This window comes from Desmodus rotundus, chromosome 4 (genome assembly GCF_022682495.2).
Source record: "Desmodus rotundus isolate HL8 chromosome 4, HLdesRot8A.1, whole genome shotgun sequence".
Taxonomy (NCBI): Eukaryota; Metazoa; Chordata; class Mammalia; order Chiroptera; family Phyllostomidae; genus Desmodus; species Desmodus rotundus.
Genome location: NC_071390.1, coordinates 152182754 through 152199626, shown reverse-complemented (window position 1 = coordinate 152199626; position 16873 = coordinate 152182754). Strand labels below are relative to the sequence as shown.

The following is a 16873-nucleotide window of genomic DNA, read 5'->3' as shown; positions in this document are numbered from 1 at the left end:
AGTCTAATCAATGTAGCTAATAAATACGTGCTATGATAAGATCCTAGCCCACATATATGTGTAAGTGTATGTTTGAAGTGAAATCTATGTTACTACATATTTCTCATCCCATAGAGAAAAGTTGAGAGTGGAGGGATGTTTTTAAAATAACCCTCTGGCAAAACTCGTCAGTAGCAAATCTTTGTATCGTCTTTTATACAGCAACACCGCCATCTGCTGGAAAGTTAAAATAATGCACTTAAAAGAATTGTTAAGGGTTGATAGCACCCATACCAGATTTGCAAATTATTCCCCCTCCCAATAGCATGTGTGTCTTAAAAGTAACATGGGAGAACATAGTCATGGCCTTGGTATTGGCATATAACTTATTCAACAGAATAGAACCATAAAGGAAAACAGGTATAATTACACCTGTAAAATTTCCGTTCCTCAAATACATGTAAGCCACAGATTGGATTGTGGACTGTTCTGGCCAGTAAAAATTGAGCAGCTTAGTTTTAAAAAATTAAATAGGACCATCAGAACTCAAACTGTTAATGGTGGGACTTTTATTATATGTAATGTTCATGGGGCAAAGAAATAAATAGGTAACCATAACACCCTGAGGTCATCCCTCTATTTCAGTTAACACAAAGGCCCTGCATCCTGGTTACCTGTTACACAGCATCACTTTTCCCCAGCGTATTGTGAGTCCCACTAATGAGAGAAGTTTAAGGGAATAAAGTGTTTCCTCTGAATTAGAAAACAGGATTCTTTGGCTCTTACACAGTCTCACATATTTGCAAATAACACATTTGCTAGAAAATAGTTCACATCAAATTCTGTCCAGGTTCTACTTGAAAAAGGTGAAGTGGATACTTTCAGCAGCTCACAGTAACAGGTTCTCTTGGGGAGCAGTCTTTTCCCAGCCACCCATGTACCCAGAGAGCAACAGCCCAAACATTCAAATGAAAAGAGCTGTAATTTATCAAAAGGGCTCTTAGTAATGTCTAATAAAATTTAGAGTAAATCTGAAACATTGTCCCCCAAAGTTTAAATTGCCCTTATGAGATGCATATATTTAAACATCTCAGAAGCGGGATTTAAACATTGAGAAGAAATATCTCAATAGACATCTCAGAGAGCTGAGAATTTAAAGAACATAGAGGGAGACTGGGGTAAATTCTCTACTGGATTGGACATTTTACTCGAGCAGGTGCGTATACTTTACCGTAGCTGAAACCAGCTGTGGCTGGCAAGCAACTGCCCATCAGCCCGACCGGGTAGCGGAGACGGGTCATGAGACCTGGGGAGAAAGAGAAAGAGAAATCACCATTTCGAGCCTACTTACTAATATAAATAATATGCTAGAAAATAGCACCATTCTTCACATAAATACAGCAAAAAAGCATTCTACTCAGTCTGTTTGCTTATTTTCCCCATTTGCAAGACATTTTTCATAAAATAATCTACTCTCATCAAACACTAATTAAAGAACTCAAGAACATATGAAGATGAAATAAAGGTCCCTCACAAAATACTAGCATCCAGAGATACACTGTTAGCATTTTGATGAACATCTTGGCAAAAGTCTCTACATGCATATTTGAAAGGATACACACATCCAACACGTTTTACAGAGATGTAATGGTCTTGCTATGAGCTTTTTACAATCAATATGTAATTGACACATGTCAATGACTATAAATAGATCTCAAAGTTATTTCCAAGATTGCACTATTGTAAAATATGCTGTGTAATCTTGCATATATATTTGTATGCCTCTCTCAAATTATTGCCTCAGGATAAAGCCCTTAAAATGTGGTTTTCTGATCAAAGGTTGTCTACAAAGACAGTACCAATTTATTCAACCACCAACAATGCTTAAGTGTAACCATATTTCATCCTACTTTTTAAGAGTAGTTTTTTTTTAAGATGGCTTAGAATTTTTAATTGTTTTTTTATGGTTCTTAAGAAGGACAATGAGCTATGTTCTCTAATCTTCAATTAGATATTGCACCAACATTATACTGGGAAAGGATAATGTATATTTTCTTTAGAATTTCTTTCTGTCCTCTCATAATATATGTTTTAAATTTTATTGTTGTTCAAGTACAGTTTTCTGCCTTTTTTCCCTATAACTCTCCCCCAACCCCAGCCATCCCCACCTCCCGCCCCTGATTCTACCCCCTCTTGGGTTTGTCCATGTGTCCTTTATAGAGTAGTTTTGTGGTTTTTTTTAATAGCATGGGAGAGTAAATGATATTGGTTTTGATTGTGCCAACTGTAGTATTCTACACAGTCAATTTCAGTTTAGTTCAACAAGCGTTTATTGTTTATTTCTTCAACTAACACTTATTGAAGGCCTGGAATTGGCCAAGCGCTATCTAGACGGTGGGAGACAGCAGTGCATAAGATACCGATGTCCCCTGCTCTCATGAAGCTTTGTTTTTTTCTTTTAAGATTTTATTTTTAGACAGAGGTAAAGGGAAGGAGAAAGAGAGGGAGAAAAACATCCCTGTGTGGTTGCCTCTTGCATGCCCCCTACTGGGGACCTGGCCCATAACCCAGGCATGTGCCCTGACTGGGAATTGAACCGGTGGCACTCAATCCACTGAGCCACACCAGCCAGGGCCTAATTTCCTCTTTTTCATAAGGACACCAGTCATACTGGATTAATGTCCATCAATAGGGCTTGTAGCCATGCTAGGGAATGTTAAATCTTCCTGCAGGTGAGAGGGAGCCATGGAAAGTTCCCATATGAGGGAATGACGTGTTCAGATTTACATTTTTAATAGATCGTTCTGGCAATAGTATAGAGGATGCACCGAGGGGAAGGCCACATTGGAGACAACAAGACCAGGAAGGAGACCACTGCGATTGTCTGAGTGAGCAATGATTAGTGCAGACCCGGGAGACAGGGAGAGGCAGGGGCCTATACCAGACTTACTGTAAGTGTTTAATAATAAGCAGCAATGAGAGTAAAAAAAAAAAAGACACGAAAATATTCACAGCACAATTCCCTGAGATGTGAACAACGCGAGGTTTAGCCGTAAACTGACTTCTGCTCACGCATTCTCTCCTTTGTCGCCTGAGAGATGCTCGTGTCAGCATGAAAAGTGTTGCTGTGTTGAGAACCAAAGTTTTTCCCAAAAACCCAGACATTTTTTCCATGAACAACTTGGTCAAAAACAGAACTGTTCCAGATGGGAGGTGTTCAAGAACCGAGGTTTGACTCTAGCTGAATGCAAAGTCTGAATTTAATGGGTTCAGTGGCTCCAACGGCTTCAAAGATTTCAGTGAGCTCATAGTGTGGTGCAGATACTAACTAACGGTGTGACCTTGTGCAAGTCACCTCACAACTCATGCCTCAGTTTCCTAATCTGTGAAATGGAGACGTCAATAGCACCTGCCTCATAGGATTGCTCTGGAGATTCAGGAAATAAATAGACATAAAAGCACTTACAACAGGCAGTAGCTCAAAGTCAGTCTGCAATAAATGAATTATTTCTGGCCCCATGCCTCTCCTCTCACCATTCTTTCTTGTTGCTGTATGTCTTTTCTACTTCTTTTCTCTTTAATAAATAGCAGCCATAGTTTTAACTGTTTGGGCCCTATTTTTCATTGTTTTTATTGTTTGCTCCAGTCTTTTTTTTTAATTGTTATCAATCACAGTTGTCTGCATTTTCTCCCCATCCCTCCACCCCACCCCATCCAAACCCACCTCCCTCCCCCATCTCCACCCTCCCCCTTGGTTTTGTCCATGTGTCCTTTATAGTAGTTCCTATAAACCCCTCTCCCCGCTGTCCCCTCCCCACTTCCCTCTGGCTATTGTTAGATTGTTCTTAACTTCAATGTCTCTGCTTATATTTTGTTTGCTTTTTTCTTTTTAAATTTTGTATTTAAAGGAAGAGGAAAGAAGAGTGAAGGAGAAAACTCAGAACTTGTCTCCTGACTCAAAGGGTTCTGTCTATCTCTAGCCACAGACAGGCCCTTCCTGGCCCACTCGGGCATGCTGCCACTTCCTCTCTAACCGAACTCTGGGATACCCATGTGGACTCATCCCATAAGTGGATAAAAATTTCCTTGGATTTATTCCTGATATTTAGAAACAGTATAATGGAAAAGTGGCTGCTTTCCAAAAAAGACTTCTTTTTTTGTCAACACAACTTTTCATGAGAGAAATCTAAAAAAGTACTGTATGAAAAGAATATGAAAAGCTACAGTGGTTCCAAATTCTATAATGCTGAGGTGAGAGGACTCCCCCACAGGCTCAGAGATGTCTCGCACAGGTTGGGTGAGGGCTGAAGGCCAGAGACATGATTGTAATTGTGGTAGAACTTTCCGGAACCCTGTATATTTCCATAGATGGTAGGTTGGCACAAGTAACAATTATTACAAACAGTAGCTGGGGACAGGATCTCAATATGCCTCCAGCACATTTAGGCCAAGAAGTAATTAGGGGAAGGCTGTGTCTTGTATAACTTCTTCCATTCTCTAAACAAGAAACAACAGAGAATGAGAGATTTAAGGATAATTTTCTATTGCAATAGTCTAAAGTAGAGAGCAAATTTATAGGGGAAAGAAAAGGAAGCATGATTGTTTAGGACATTGGACATTCTATTACACTTAGCCCTGTGTATATGTCAAGGAAAATGCATGAAGACTAAATGGCTTTTTGCTTGTCTGTCATCTATCATTTTTCTAACATGGCAGAAATTTTAAAAATTGACCTACCTCTTGCCCCCTGACTAGAAGAACAAAGAAGCATCAATGAAGCGATTTTTCAGAAGCACATTGTATTTCCAGCTCTTACACGTTTTTAGAGGGATGTCTGTTACGTGTCTAAGACAAAGGATGCATTACCCATCTAGAGCCTGGGCCCACGACTCTCCCAGCCTGAAGCTCCTGACTTACCGGCTGCATTGTGCTGGTGATACCAGATCAGCTCAGGGATTGATTGAAAGAAGTGCTTTTCAGCCACGTACCACTGTCCTGAGTCATTCCTTTTAATCTGATAATGTTTGACGGAAGCCTCCATGCTTCTACGATCAATCAAATGTGGATTAGTAAACAAGCAAAAGATCACTCTGGGACTAAGTCAGTTCCTTAACCAACAGGACTCCACCTCTAGAACTCTTAGCCTAGCAACACTACACAGCGACGAGCAGATTGGATTAAATTAAACAGGTGTCTCAGCATCCCAGGAAAATTCCTCAGCTGTCTTATTGGGGCCTTAGAATTAAATATAATTTCAGCCAAAGTTGTCTAGGCGATGAGTCTAGTGTTCAAAAAAAAGTAGATCTCATAATGGGCACAAAAGTACTTATCGACTATCAAGGATGGGTTAGGTGAATAAAGAAATGCATTGTGAGGGTTGTGAGGAGAGGTGAGACAAAGAAGGGAGGAAAACCAATACAGAGTGTATTGATGAGCACTTCTGTTACAGGCAACTGGGGCTTCATCCTTACAGGAAGCTGAAAGACTGTGGAACACACCTTGTAATTGTCCCACTAAAGTGCAAAGAAGTTGAGGTGCTTATCCACCAGCTCCCATTCCTCACTGATGGAGGGTCGCTCCTAAGAAGTTAATTCTCAGACACTTTCAGCCTAGCCATGGGGACTATGAGTTCCCTCATCCAGAGAACATGCTCAGGCAGAAAGACACAGGAAGCTTTCTGAGTGCGGGTAAACTCTCTGCAGGTAGACACAGGCTAGACCAAGGGATATGAGGGAAGCACCACCAGCTCAGCTACAGCTAATCTAACCTCCTCACTTGATGGTTGAGAAAAGGAAATGAGAACTTAAGTAACATCCAATGCCATACACAGAGCTTGTGAGGAACACAACTTGAACTGGTCAGTCGTCTTAATTTGCAGTCCAGCAGTCTGCTCCCTGGGCTAGGCTCTTGTTTACATTCTCTAAGTGATGGTGTCTCCTTAAAAAGGATTGTCCTCGGGATTATTATTTCTAAAGTGACAAAAATCACAGTTGCTTACCTTCTATCTTGTAGAAACACAGAAATTGTGTAGGATCCCAAATGTCTTGAATCTCGGACAATAAATGCACCTTCTTTAGACTGCAAAACAATTCATTCATTGGGCAAGTTTACTTATTAGAAAGAAAGACAAACTTACCTCTCAATAATGAAAACCAAAGCTTTACTGACTTACTATAAAAGGATGAGATTGTTTTTATAAGTACAGGTTTAGAAATAATACCTATAAAATAAAATATAGTTAAGACAAAGAATTTTTATGTGAATTTTAAAATTTTGCCCCCAATTTTTCTAAGAGAAACCCTGCATTTAACAACTTTGTATCCCACTGCTTAGTTATTTTTGATATAGTAATCAGAATAATAGGTCACAATAGCTGCTAAGTAGGAAGAATTCTGAGAGAGAATTGTCCTTTGGAAGAAAGAAAAGAAAATGGCAGGCAGGGGTGAAGGAGAAAGTGAGAAAAACACCTGAAGTCGTTGGGGTGGGGAGTGGGAAACGAGACCAGCGTTTTAGTGAGGATGCAGAGAGAATAGATTTGGGGGAGTCTGGAGAGAAGAGCAAGGAGAGCCGTTTTAGCTACTCTGGGGGCATGGGAAAGGCAAAAAGGGAAAGGGCAGGAGGGAAGAATATTACAGTAAGTTTGGTGTTAGATTATGAATTGGATCCCCTCTAACTTTTTTTGGAAATCTCAACAAAGCTGTGAATTGCTTTCAAATAATCTTAAATGTTGGACAGTTTTGTCTGATTTTTTCTTTGATATTTAACAACGCTTCCGGTTTACTGAGTGTGCTTGCACTTGCGAAGAGGAAAATGTCTCAGACTCTTGTCAAAGCCACCAGCGCGCACACCTGTGAAGTGCCGCTCAGTGGCGCGAGCACTGCAGGGCCCGCACGGCCTGGCCTGCCCTCGCGGTGAACGGAACCCACAAACCGTCTCCTCCTCCTCCCAGATGCTTACCAAGAGACAAGCCTCATTTTCTGGTTAAATTTTCAAACCCAAGAATCTCCTTTAACCATTTAAAATGATAAAATCTAGCTCTCATTGAATTCCTACCATGGGCAGAGACTGCACTACGTACTGCAGGGGACACAAGATGTAAAAGATAAAGATGTATGTACGGTATACATGTATGTGTGTATGTATGTGTGTATATACATATATACACACACATATATAGAGACTCCAAAATAAAGAGCCCCTACCCTGAGTTTTGTAAAACTCAAGGAAATTTAAATAAAAATGAAAAATATCTAGAAAATAATAAGGAAATGCTATGTACCAGAACCTCTGCTATATAGTGTAAGCAGTATTCAGAAGTAAATTCAGTCACATTATTTACATCAATTAAAGGAATACAAATAAGTGTATCTGACCCGAGGAGTTAGGATAAGAACTATGAAATAAAGTAGAAGAAAGGAATTACCATATTTTGTCATGTACAACGCACAACCACGTTTTTGACCCAAATTTTCAGGAAAAACGTCTTTTGTTTTACGTTATATAAATAGAGAATTAGCACTACCTATACTAATATACTACCTATACTAAGGAGTATAATGCACATCCATATTTTTCCCTAAAAAATTGGGGCAAAAAAGTGTGCATTATACATGGCAAAATATGGTAATAAAAACAAAAGCAGAAAATAATGAATTATTTTCATAACAAATTATTATTTAAATAACAAAACCATAATGGAACTAGTAATTAAAAAATATATATCTAGTAATTAAATTCAAAATCTGGTTGTTTAGGAGAAACAATAAAATAGATAAATTGTCAATTAACTTAATAATAAATGGGAAAATTGATCAAAAAAATAAGTCACAAGGATCCAGGAAAAAAATTGTAATGACTCTATACATTTTGAAAACTTCAATAAGATGAACAGTTAACTAGCAAAGTATAAAATGTATTAAAATCGGTCCCAGAAGAGCTAGAAATCTTAATGGACCTATTAAACAGAAAAATGGATCAAGTTCCAAAAGAGCTGCAGCATTTAAAGTACTACAGTTACACATTGTGATGTTGCCAAATCATAAACTTTAGAAATGACACACAGATTAATCAAATGATCCAGAGCATGTGAAAAGAAGAAAAACTTCTAAATTTTTGCATAAAGTGAGCTTAATATAAATACTAACAACACGGCAAAGACTGATCACAAAAGGTAAAACTACAAACCAGTCTTCCCTTGTATCAATGCAAAAATCCTAACTAAATATTAACAAAAGTATTTGTTTTTCTTATTAGGTCTTTCATCCAGCCAAGATTAATTTTTCCTTGAGGTAGGGATATAATTTTAGTTTTTTTCTGTATGAATAATCAATAAGTGGGCCCCAGAAAAAAATGGGTCTCAAAACCCCAGTCATATCTGTAATGCCTGAACAATTTTTCCTAAATTAATCTGTAAACTTAAGGCAATCAAGAGGAAGTTTGTTTGTTTTTTTAATTTAGGCAAAGCAATTCTGAAGTGTATATGGGCAAACTATATATCTAGAATATTTCTTTAAACACAGAAGAATGAGAGAGGCCAGTATTTAAGCCCCGGTATTTAAAGTGGTACAACAGCAGCACACTGGGACAGGCTGACAAATGAGACCAAGTGAAAAGCCTGGATATAGTCCAACAGGGGACTGTGTTGGTGGTGAAAGTGGCACCTCAAGTCAGTGTAGAAAAGATGGACACTTAGCAACGATCTGAAAAAGAAAATAAAGTCCGATCCATGCCTCACTCAATATATCAGGAAAAATTATGAGTGGATCAAACATGTCTATGTAAAACAAAACAAAAACCACTAAAATAATCAAGAAACATGGTGATTTTTTTCATAACCTTGTATTGGAAAAGGCAAGTCTCACCTGACACTACCCTATAGCCTTATAAAAATCTATCTGAAAAATTCAAATACATAAATTTCAAATATCATTCATGGCAAGAAGAAATATAAAACAATTGAAAAACTGAGGGAAATATTGCCACATATCACCAAAACTAATTTCCTTAATATAGCTTAATATAACATGTGTCTTATAAATTGTGAGAAAAGCATCAAAAACAAGGAGAGAATTTTGCAAAGGATATGAACAGACATCTCACAGAAAACAAAATAAAAATATATAAAACTTACTCTATAAAAAGATGCTTAACATTCCCAGAAAAAGAAAAATGCAAATGAAATCCACATTGAGATGGGATGTCAGAGAGCGAAATTCTGAATGTTTCATTAAAACACCTGCTGGCAAGGTTGTGGGGAAACAAGCACTCCCTCGCATTGCCAGTGGGTTATGTAAAGTGATACAAGTCTTATAGAGGGCATTTCACTATCCACCAATATTAGGAATGGACAGTCCCTTTGACCCAGAACTCCCATCGGTGGGGATGTAACCTTCTCATATACTCACGTAAAGGAGAGAAGGAAGCCTGCTTGTGCTCGTTACCTGTGGAAGCACTGTTTTAGTAGCAAAAGAGTGTATTCTACTTACATTTCCAATTAAAGGATTGATTTAATAAACTGTGATACATCCAAACTAAGAAATGCTATGTAGGTATAAAATGAGTAAGGCCACATTTTATGTAGTGAAAAATTCCTTATATATGTCATTCAGTAAAAAAAAGTAACGTACAGAAGATTATATATATTATGTTACCATTTGTATAAAAATAACAAAAACTAATTGTACTGGCTTTCGTATGTGTTGAATACCTCTGAAAGGACACAAAATAAAGTCATACAGCAGTTTGTCTATGGGAAGGGGAACCGATGGCTTAGGGACAGGATAAAAGAAAACTTTTCAAACCCTTTTGATTTTGGAATCATGTGAACATACTATTAAAATATGAAATAAGTAAAAACTATAGGATGCATCTATAAATAATTTATGTGATAAACTTGAAAATAAACATAAAATAGGCAATTCTCTAAGATAAATTATCAAACATCTCAAAAAGAAAAGGCAATTAAATCAGTAGGGAAAGATCGGTTTGAAAAAGCAACATGTCCAGATTATTTTACAAGAGATATATTTAACCTTCAAGGAGCAAATAATTTCTAACTAAAATCAGCTCTTCCAGAGACTGGAAGAAGGGACAAAGGTGTTGGTCCCATTTTAGGATGTTAGTGTAACCTTTATACTAAAACCAGACAAAGAGATAGAAAATTAGAAGCCTGGCTCCCTCTGAACATAATAGGAGAAATGCTAGATAATATATTAGGAAACCCAAACCAGAAATATATATTTTTTATTTTAGTATCTTTTTAAATATTTTATATTATTTTTTCTTTTTTTATTTTTTACTATTGTTGTTCAAGCAGAGTTGTATCCATTTTCCCCCCAACACTCTTCCCCACCCCAGACATCCCCACCTCCCACCCTGGATCCTACCCACTTTGGCTTTGCTCATGTGTCCTTTATACATGTTCCTTGACAACCCTTCCCCCTTCCTCCCCATTGTCCCCTCCCACCTCCCCTTATTTATTGATTCTTCTGAGAGAGATAGAGACATCAATTTGTTGTTCCATTTATTGATGTACCCACTGATTGATTCTTGTGTGTGCCTTGACTGGGGATTGAACCTGCAACCTTGGCATATCAAGATGATACTCTAACCAATTAAATGCTTCATGACTGAGCAGGATTTAACCCAGGCATATTTTTTAATGAAAATTATAAGATATGTAAATTACAAAAACATTTTATGATATATAGGAAAATATGTGTCTACAAGGCCTGTCCAGAAAAATCCAGCCATTATTAATATAACGAGAACGGTTTGCGCAACATTAATGTAACCTGGCAGCCAAGGGGAGTGAACTGCAAAGCGCAAGAATGAAGGACAACTTCACTGTACTAGTCAGTGGGGGCAGTAGACACTGTTGAGTGAGCATGTGTACTGTTGGCCACCACATTCAAAATGACTGAGCGAGTAGAGCAACAAACCTGCATCAAATTTTGCATTAAGCTTAACAATCTCGACAGAAACTAAGGATGATTCAAAAGACGCAGCTATGGGCAACTGGTGATTGGCAGTTGCATCGCGACAATTCACCCACTCATGCATCACATCTTGTGCAGTTTTTTGGCAAAACATCAAATCACCCAGGTGACTTGGCCCCCCTACAGCCAGATTTGGCACCTTGTGGCTTCTGACTTTTCCCAAAACTAAAATCACCTTAGAAAAGAAAGAGATTTCAGACCATTGATGAGATTCAGGAAAATATGACAAGGCAGCTGATGGCAATTGGGAGAACTGTGTGAGGCCCCAAGGCGCCTACTTTGAAGGGGACTGAGGCATCATTGTCCTGTGTACAATGTTTCTTGAATCTTATATTTTCAATAAATGTCTCTACTTTTCATAGTAGATACCTTCTACTATGTAGAAGGCTGGATACCTTTACATAGTAGATGGCTGGATACCTTCTGGACACACCTCATGTTTTTAACTCTCTTTCCCCCCCAGCCCCCAAACAGATTAAAGACCTAAATGTGAACAGCAAATCTTTAAAACTTTAAAGGAATTTAAAGGAAAACATAAAATTCCTTTATTATTTCATGATGAGAGGAATTTTTTTAGAGTAAATAAACAAAAAAGTAGAGGTCGCAAGAAAAATATTGAAAAATTTGATGTTAACATTTTTAGGAATTCTGTATAAAACAGCATAAAATTTATTTAAAGCCAGAAATCAGAAGAATATAATTGTAACATAACTATAATTGTAACACATGACAAAAGACTGGTATTCGGAATGTATTTTTAAAATATTCATTAGTCAGTTGAAAAGGCAAGTGCTACAGAACAATGAGTAAAGTCTATTTTTCTTATATTTTATTTTCTTACCTTCTCTTATATTGTCCAGAAAAAAATGGGCTGACCCTGCACAGCCCAGCAATTCTGGCCATGTTACCTGAGATCACCCTGCGTACTGTGGATCTACCTCTGGACTGCCCTTCTCCACTTCTGCCTGCCTGTCATAACATCTTCTGTGTTCATTCTGGACCTCCAAAGATCCCTGTCCAGGAAGCCACCAGCAGTCACCATGCCAGGCAGATACCACAGTTGCTGTCTCACTCCGTCAGGCGTGCGGACTAAGAGGTCAGGCCCAGTCAGTGAAGCCAGGCCTGACCTCCAACCTCCAGCCCTGCCCCCCGAGGCTGGGTCTGGGTCCCTCATGCTCACCTATCCCCCAGCTATCACGCGGACCCTCCCTGAGTCCTGAGCCGTTACTGGCATTGAGTTTTTTAGTTACAGAACTGATTCTTTCTCACTTATCTTTCTAGATTTCCTCAACATCCGACAGCAGTGCACAATGACACACATATCTCTCACCTAGTTTCTAGTTTTGACTCTACTTTTACCCACAGATAATCTTTACCGTCAGTTGGAAATTTAAACTATATGCAGTTTTATTTTGTTTTGACCTAAATGAGCAGTTTTGATGTGAGCTTGATATTTTGGCTACCTTACTCTTGCCTTTGTTCCCAAAGGACAAAGAAAGGGCAGCACTGTGTATTTTTCTCTGTGTTTTTAATGCGCCTACGCTAAGCTCATGAGGATAGGTTGTATATTTGACTGGCATTGATGCTAAGTCGTACGGGCAATTCTACTGTACACTGTGCTGGTAGGATGCACTTCGGAGTGAAAGACAGGATTGTAGAGTGTTGGTGTTGAAATCACTTCAGGAAAAACACACTTCTGAAATTATGATGAAAATCTCTAGAAAATATAATCTGATACAAAGAACTAGTTTACGACATCAAAAAATAGAGATGACGTTATAATACTTTAAAACTAAAAAGAACAGGAAGTAATAAAACTTTTCAATCAGGTAAGGTCTTTCTTTATAATGTACCTCTCTCAGAAATTATGAAACAGATTGATTGAGGAATAAATTGAATTACCTCTTGTCTCAAAAGACGTTCTGCCTGATTTCTGGTAATATTTCTATGGTACCACCTGTAAAAGCAATGAAAATGATTTTTAAATTTTATTTTTTTCCAGAAAAAAACCTGTTCTATTTTCCTTATTTTAAAGAACTTACTCCAGAAATGATTTTTAGAAAATTGAGTGTTTTTTTAATTCAGATAGACAATACTGTACTGTTAGGGTCAGTAAATTTAGTCTACCAGACTAAAATAATTGCAATATCTAGCTTATTCCATTATATCTCAGTTCAACTTTCTGACACACACTTCGTATACAACTTTGAACAACTTAACCTCCTGAAAATGTCCATGAAATGTGTGTGGTTAGGAAGTCACCATCTTCAATAAACACTTCACTGAGCTTTGGTAGACAAACTAAAAATTACCTGATTCTTTCTGCTCAGGAACTTCTTATTTGCATGCTTTTGGATGTGCTGTGTTACTGTTCCAAAATTAAAACCCACTCTAACTTATTTGACTTTCCTAAGTATGTTAACTGGTAGTAAAGTTCACAGCTGGGTGAAGTAAGCGCAACCATCAATATACAACCCTGCTCCACACGCCCTCTCCGGCCTTAGCTGTTGCCTCATTCTCTGCACACACACTAAGCTTCAGCCAGGAGGGATTCTTTGTTTCCTCGAATTCACCACGCCCTTTGCTTCCTCTGATCTTGCTGTTACCTCTGCATAAAACATGTCAACAATATCATTGGAGCAATGATATTCAACCTTATTCATTTCACGGCACACATAAAGTAATTACCAAAATTCTGTGGCACACCAAAACGGTATTTTATTTTTTGCTGATCTGACAAGAATAGGTATAATTTTGATTCATTCACACAGGACAGCTGTTGTTGTGTTGGCTGTTGTTATGTTTTTTTATCTGACAATCTAAAGGAAAAGAAGTCAGTCCTCTGCTAAATAGTCAGGTACTACATATTTTAAAAATTCTTCTGCTACACTAGTTGAAAATCATTGCTTTAGAATTACCAGAAGTGTATACAGTTATCATAATTAAATAATATTGTAATTTAAATAAATAGTTGGGTGTGACAATACTTAGTCAATAAGCAAACATTGTACAAGAAAGAGGAAATGGTAGAACCAAGGAGAGAGAAAGAACAATGGAAAAACTTTCATTTCAGAAAAAGATGTTAAAAAGAGCTAATCTAATATTACCAGAAGTGCTATATTTATGGACAGGGGGAGGAAGAAGGCATGTATCCCCATGCACTGAGTCATAGTGGGTGGGCCAGATGGTGGCTGAATGAAACTCATACCTGACTTTGAGGATGGAATCGGTCTTGTCACACGGACTTCCCCTAACCTCCAGTAGTAGAAAGCTGCCATGAAATTAAAACGGCCGGGTATTAAAAATACTAATGCTCTTAAAGTGAAAATGAACCTTTAACAAGTGAACCAGAGAGAATAGGGGTAATTACAGACAATTTTAGATAAAACAATATAACTACTGGTCACTAGTGGGAATAAGAGTAACTATGATGTTCAACCGTGATTATTTATACTTTTTAATGAATATTAATACGGTGCAGGGAATTTCAGGATGAGTCGGAGACCTCCTGTTACAGAGTCAAAGATGCAGGGTGTCAGTTTAAAGGGGCCCCCAGGGATGACGTTAGGAAATATGTGTGTTAAAAGGAGAATAGTGATTATAGCTCACTAACACGTTATACCTGTGAAAAGTACAACCGCTTAATGGCTATTCTTAAAAGTGAACATAAATTACATGTTTTCTAAAAGTTTTTCACCACTATCATATCAGCGTTAGCTTTGTTGCTTTGTACTTATTTATTATAGCAATAAATAATTTAAGTAAATATATTGTTTTGATTAAATGTAAATTTAAAATCTGTGTGCATGTCATTAGAATGATTTCAAAGGAGTAACCAAAGACTCAGATAGAGCTATGTGATGAATTTAGGATTCTTTAAAATAATGCAGGATTCCACAGGCAGGAATGAAATTGGATGAATATACTTAAGGAGGTTTGGGAGTGGTATTTTATAATTAAATCAGATGGTAAAAGTTAGAAGAGTGGTTTTTGGGTTTTTTTTTTTTTTAATCAGGAAGGTTGTAACTCATACCTAGACAACACCATCTAGAGATAATGAGACAAATCAGACCCATACTTCTCTGCAACGGTCAGGGTAATCGATGTTGGATATTTAAAATATCTGGAATTTTAAGAGACTCTGGCATATTGGGTTTTGCCTCTAATTTAAAATTTAAAATTAATCTTAAACTTGGTATTTGAAGTTTAAGAGAATTTGACTCATTTTTAAAATATTTATATGCTTAAGAGAACTTGATTTACCACATAAGCTTAATTTATTTAATTCGCCACAAATATTTAGTTTATTGAATTTCTGGGATAATGCAGGGACTTACAAACAGTTATTACAATTGCAAATTTGCTGTGTCTAGCATATGAAATATTTAAAAAGAAAATTGAATTTATTCAGCTTATCAATGAAGTTATATGTTTCAGAAAATTTAATTAACTGAGCTTATAAATAGGACTGATTGTAGAAGGACATTTAATATGTTAAGTGTCAGTTAAGGTAATAATTTACAATTTTATATTTATAAATAGTATATAAAGATTTACAAGTTAAATTTGAAGACTTACTGAAAACTAAGTTTTTATTGGTTTGGCCAAAAAGTTTGTTTGGTTTTTTTGTAAGATGTCTCTAGTAGCACTTAGTTGTCCTTAACTTCATTTGAAACAATTTTGTTAGATTGTATTGTGACCACTGTCATATCAACATGCATTAAAAAAAAAAAAAAAACATAAAGCCCTGGCTGGTGTGGCTCAGTGGATTGAGCACTGGCCTGAAAACCAAAGGGTCACTGGTTCGATTCCCAGTCAGGGCACATGCCTGGGTTGTGGGCCAGGTCCTTGGTGGGGGACACATGAGAAGCAACCACACATTGATGTTTCTCTTTCTCTCTCCCTTCTCTCTGTCTAAAAATAAATGAAATCTTTTTTTAAAAAAAAAAAAGAATTTCTTTAAAAAAAAGAAGAAAAAAAAAGATGATTTCTCTACAATTTAGTTGTAAATCCAATTGGTCCTGGGAGGAGGTTAGTGTAGCTTAAAAATAAATAAATAAAAACTTGTGAATTTTTGTGCAGCCATTTTAATATTGAAGATGGAAGAAAACAAGCAACACTTTTGGCACACTATGCTTCATTATTTCAAGGAAGACAAAAATGCAACTAAAACACACAAAAAAGATTTGTGCAGAGTATGGAGAAGGTGCTGTGACTGATCAAATGGGTCAAAAGTGGTTTGCGAAGTTTTGTGCTGGAGATTTCTCGCTGGACAATGCTGCACAGTCGGGTAGGCCAATTGAAGTTGATAGTGAACAAATTGAGACATTAATTGAGAATGACCAGTGTTTACCACATGGGAGATATTCGACATACTCAAAATATCCAAATCAATAAAATTATTGGTGAAAATGAAAAATGTGTCTTATTTTACAGAAAAAAACCAACCGTATAGTCATTGTTGATCATTGGATATTCACTTAAAACCAAGGGAAATATTTCTACATATAAAAGTTCCCCTGAGACGTCAGAAGCCCACACTGACATTGCATTCCTTCCGCTATCGGCACCCTGACGACCTTTAGCCTCAGCCACTTCCTCAGAAAGGTCTTCCCCACCCTCCCCCTCATCTAAATTATACGCCTTCTCCACTGATTTCTCCTAGTGTCCCACACTGCTCCGCCCTACCATACATATGTAGTTGTGAGTTTGGAGCTGTTTAATGTCTATGGCCCCATGAAGCTGTAAGTTTCATGGAAACAGGGACAGACCTCTTCTGTATGTTCTGGGTCGCATCTCCAGTGTCTAAAAAAGCTAACATGTGGTACGTCGTAAGTGTACAATAGATAAAGATCGGACAAGGGATTAGGGGGGCTGAAATAACAATGCCAGGTAGT

At 37.4% G+C, this 16873-nt stretch overlaps 1 protein-coding gene across 4 annotated transcripts in view; it reads right to left on the bottom strand.

The window, feature by feature from the left end:
- TXK (TXK tyrosine kinase) overlaps positions 1–16873 on the bottom strand; it is a 57293-nt gene that overhangs the window by 12760 nt on the left and 27660 nt on the right. The window contains exons 6-10 of one of the 4 annotated variants that reach the window (XM_045183083.2): positions 14185–14247; positions 12879–12933; positions 5978–6057; positions 4897–5024; positions 1211–1285 (exon numbers count right to left, since the gene is read on the bottom strand). In XM_045183083.2, coding sequence (XP_045039018.1) covers positions 1211–1285; positions 4897–5024; positions 5978–6057; positions 12879–12933; positions 14185–14247 — 401 coding nt within the window. The remainder of the gene's footprint in view (positions 1–1210; positions 1286–4896; positions 5025–5977; positions 6058–12878; positions 12934–14184; positions 14248–16873) is intronic. The other 3 variants (XM_053923528.1, XM_045183084.2, XM_045183085.2) reach the window with 3 other exon arrangements.